Source organism: Nanorana parkeri, unplaced genomic scaffold (genome assembly GCF_000935625.1).
Source record: "Nanorana parkeri isolate BGI_ZX_2015 unplaced genomic scaffold, ASM93562v1 scaffold41, whole genome shotgun sequence".
Classification (NCBI taxonomy): domain Eukaryota; kingdom Metazoa; phylum Chordata; class Amphibia; order Anura; family Dicroglossidae; genus Nanorana; species Nanorana parkeri.
In genome coordinates this window covers 2,564,805-2,569,178 of record NW_017306309.1, presented here as the reverse complement: position 1 = coordinate 2,569,178, position 4,374 = coordinate 2,564,805, and the positions used below count along the sequence as shown (strand labels likewise).

Here is a 4,374-nt window from a genome sequence, read left to right as displayed (position 1 = left end):
TTGTTACAAATTTCATGAAAATGATAAATAAAGAATTTATTTAAAAAAACCCAAAAAAATACACTTATCAGTTATAAATTTCAATATTTATCAATGTTAAAATTCTGGGATGTTCTGATAAGGCAAAGCTATGGTTATGTTGAAACATGCCATAACCCTCCCACCTTCACATACAATCCTACTGGCCCATCAACTTGACAGGATGCCCCATTGGCCAATAGGAATGTGCATGAGATATAATGGGTTGGTTTTATCCCTACCTTTGAACTTTTCCCCTTCAGAATAGCCCAGGATTTAGTAGATTTCAGGCTGCTGGAGGTATGATCAGGCCTGTACTGGACATGACAGAGAGTTTTTTTAAGTGGCAAAGTCACTTTATATAATGTCAATTTATGTTATGTTTTATAACACTGTTGGATGTATAGTTTTTAATTATAATTATCTATCAGTATATTTAGATTCCTAATCCTCTTCTCTCATTACAAGATTTTCGAATTAGGTTTGTCTGAGTAAAAGCAATATACTCTATGGTTTCAATGACTGCTAGCCAGAGACCATGTGCTGCAATGTTACTAATTTGGGAGTAACATATTTTTTACTCATTTCAAGGTACTATTTTACTTAAAATAATTATGTGATTTGGTAATGCAGATACATGCTTAGTTGATTTATTTAAAATTCATATGTTAATTATAGGTCCACTTTAAAATGTTTAGATATCTATGTGAGTTGTATTATTTCATATAATGTCTGCAAGATGCTGTTTTTGTAGCACGTTCCTCCTACATCTAGGAAAGTCCGTGATGTCCTTTCTTTTGACGCAATAAAGGAAAAATTAGATGTTGCCAGTGATTTAAATCTACAGTGTCTATGGCCAAGTAACATTAATATGAAAACAGGGAAATATTCCTAGGCAAAGTGATATAGTAATTAACTATAGGGCTAGAAGCAATATGATACACTGTTCCATGCTTTTCAGCAGAATTATTACTGATACTAAATTTGCCTGTTTGAAAAATGAACACAAGACTCACATGAAGCACGTTCAACAAAGAAGCCACAGGAGCTTTGCAAGAACTCCAAAACACTATTTTAAACAGGTATTTTCTGGGTTATTTAAAGATATTTTAGGAATGCAAAGTGTAACAAAATCTTTGTCATAAAACCAGACATTGTAAAGAGCAGAGATCTCTTGAGTGTTGGATAAATAAACAATACAAACTATCATGCAAAAGTGATACTTCTTTGAAACATACTGGCAGGGGACAGGCTTCCCTGCTCAAGATATGGCAGGTTTCTAGAGTGGACAACCGGTAAAACTTTGCAGACCATTTGTTTTTATAGACCTAAAGTATTTAGTTGATGAAAACTAAAATTTAATTTTGTGTAATAATAAAAGCTAAAAAAACAAGATTAAACAACACAGTAAGGCATACAAAATAAGATTGCTTAGTTTTACACTTACCGATAGAAAACAGCATAGTCAACAGTGGAGTGACAGTTTTGAAAGTCCCAAGACTTTAACTTCTGGCATTCTCTGTGAGCTCGAAGTTTCACCTTAACAGTTCCTTGGCACAGCTCTGGCACAGTCTTCCTACGAGGGCGGTTACAGAATTCATTAGATTCGACTCTCCAGGAATCTCCAAAGTCATCCACATCAAACTTGAAGTTCCCATCACTACCTATAAGATCATCCCGCTTGTGTCCATTGTAGTTGCCACAAAGACCACAGAGCTTCCCTTTTAAATGAGGAGCGGCCATCACTTCTACAAAGCTGTCTCCATCCCAGGAAATTTCCAGCCCTGACATAGAAAAATGAAAATGTCTTAAATCAATGGGCTTTGAATTAAGTAAATTAGTAAGAAACTGTCATGCAACTTCACAGAGTTTTATCTTAAAAATGTTTAACGCTGAAGTCCAGTTAAGCAGCTAATTACACAGATAAAAAACATACAAGAAAGCTGTTTTACCTGCCAGAGGATTTGTATTTTTATGCATTCAATCCTCAGATTTACACAGCTCTGTCATATAGCCATGTCTGGCAGGACAGGAAACCTGATTTTGTTTTCCATGCTGAAGTTAAGTTATACATACTGGGCTTGTACCTCGCCCAGCCCGAGACTGGGAAGCAAAAGGTAGGGTAGCACACTGCATCTCCTTTAAATGCAATGTGAAGTATTATGTTGCACTATGCTCCTACAGTGGGCTTTAATTGTGTGCTCTGTAACAAGACTGCATGTTCTAAACTAATGGCAGGCATTTTACTAACAGCAGGTATTTGCAGCATTAAACCTTACTGGGACCTGCCAGCCTCTGAGACCTGGTAATTTTTTAAATAGTGCTGGGACATACAGTAGAAATGCTAAACCAAAAATTATGTTATGGATTTTTACTTTATGGTTAAAAACTGCATATTAAAAAAAAACATCCAAGTGCCAATCTTGTAGCAACACAGCACCACACAGCACATCAAATGCCACTTCTAATAATTAACTTACCAATCTATAAAACACAAATCCACCTGAGGTTATAATGTTGCCAGGATTGCCATTAGAATCTTTGTAGCAAAAAAATACTCTTTTTTTAAATTCCATTATGTTGTATTCCTCCTGATAGCCACCCTTCCCGCACCCAACAAGGTATACTCACTGATCAAATACCCCTCATCACCTACTGCTATGGATCCCACTGTAGGTAAACTCCAGTGTTGGATGTTGTTAAAGCTTACATAGGAGGATGACGTAGATGCCAATTTTCCACCATGCCAACCTGGAAGCTCTGCTCCATTAGAACAAGGAAGGGAGGACCAAAATGGAGAAGGGTAGTGGGGATGGAATAGAAATGGGTGAGGATACCTTGCTCGGGGGAAGGCTATCAAGCACTGGAGGTTACCTGGGAGGATGACTTAGCTGTTCCCTCCCCCCCTACCTAACAATGTTTAGGCCTGAAGATTGGCGGCTCAGGCCAACCACTGTCAGATGGGAGACATCACATATTTCCCCGTACCCAAAGGTTCTGCTCAATCACAGCAAAGAAGGGAGGGCTCCAATTAAGCAGCAAAGAGGCTATGGAATGCGGAAGGGTGACTATATTGTTAGTGTCTCTTAAAAGCCATTGAAATTGTATAAGTTACTACCTATAGTTCAGCAATGCATGCAAACCTGACATTAGCAGTTTTATTCAATCAATCTCTAACCAGAAGTAAATCTTGAGCACTATAAATGTATTTGCATTTGCCATATTAGGCTCTATAAATGCAGAAGATTGGGAGGTACAAATGATGAAACAATTGTTAACTGTACGGTCTGATGTGCAGTGACAATACCCTCAATAACCTATGTTTTTCCCAGTTTTCTCTTGCTATTGTATGACTTGTTTGTGTGTGATGTATAGAATATACATTATATAGTCAACACTATTTATTTATAAAACTTCAGTTTCACAGACGCCTGAAATGTACTACAGCAACATATTCTAAACGTCCATCACTTTAAACTTTTTTTATAAGTAAATCAAAGTCTTTTACTGTAACTATTTGCCAGCAAATAATAATAAATCTTCAGTACAAATGTCTTTACATGCACTTATTACATCTCTACATCCTTATAGGCTCCAAAAGACATCTCTTTGTAGAACTGCTAAGAGCTATACTGTATACATAAGGCCAGAACACACAGATGTTTCTTATGCACGACAATGTGGATTGTTCCAAAATAAAATTATGCTGTTTTAATAACAAACATTCAGCTGCTGAATTTGATTATAAGATAAAAGGCATAATAATTTGTTTATGTAAAAAAAGTATTATTCTTAAATCCATCAGCACTCTCGCTGGGCATATTTTAATAATCTCTTCTAGAAGTGGAAACAGATTAAATGCTTGATAACTATAACACTGGTAATGTTCTAGGTATTCCAGTTATGTCAATTTCTAGGGTCCTATTCAAGAAGCTGCGGGTCCCACTGAGGCTCATGAAAATGTATTATTAAAGCCATTGGCAGCAGTCTAGCTTTGTGGCCATTACGGTAAATTAATTAATGAGACCCTTGGAAGCATTTCTACCGTTTAAGACAAATGTACTTTGTTGCCAGTGACACGTCCTAATGATTGATGCTTTTGAAAGCCCTTTTAAAACACATCATAAAGCTAATTTCTAAATGGCAATGCAAATTTGGAAGTAACTTGACTCTTTTTGGCTTTGCTGCATGATCTGATTCATTGTTGCTTTAGTAAAATGTTGTCCCTAAGTCCCTTTTTGCTGGCCTTTGCTAACATTAAGTTTGCATTAAAAGTAATAAGATAGCTGATAAACACAATTTGGGGGGTAATATGAAATTCCAGCACAAGGGGCGAAGGGGGTTCTTCACAGTGAG

The 4,374-nt window shown here is 36.6% G+C and overlaps 1 protein-coding gene across 1 annotated transcript in view; it reads right to left on the bottom strand.

Moving 5' to 3' along the window:
• The window catches only part of BMPER (BMP binding endothelial regulator), a 229,496-nt gene that overhangs the window by 49,841 nt on the left and 175,281 nt on the right, over window positions 1-4,374 (bottom strand). Inside the window, exon 13 of the mRNA XM_018571321.1 lies at window positions 1,466-1,802. Within this exon, the coding sequence (XP_018426823.1) occupies window positions 1,466-1,802 (337 nt within the window). The remainder of the gene's footprint in view (window positions 1-1,465; window positions 1,803-4,374) is intronic.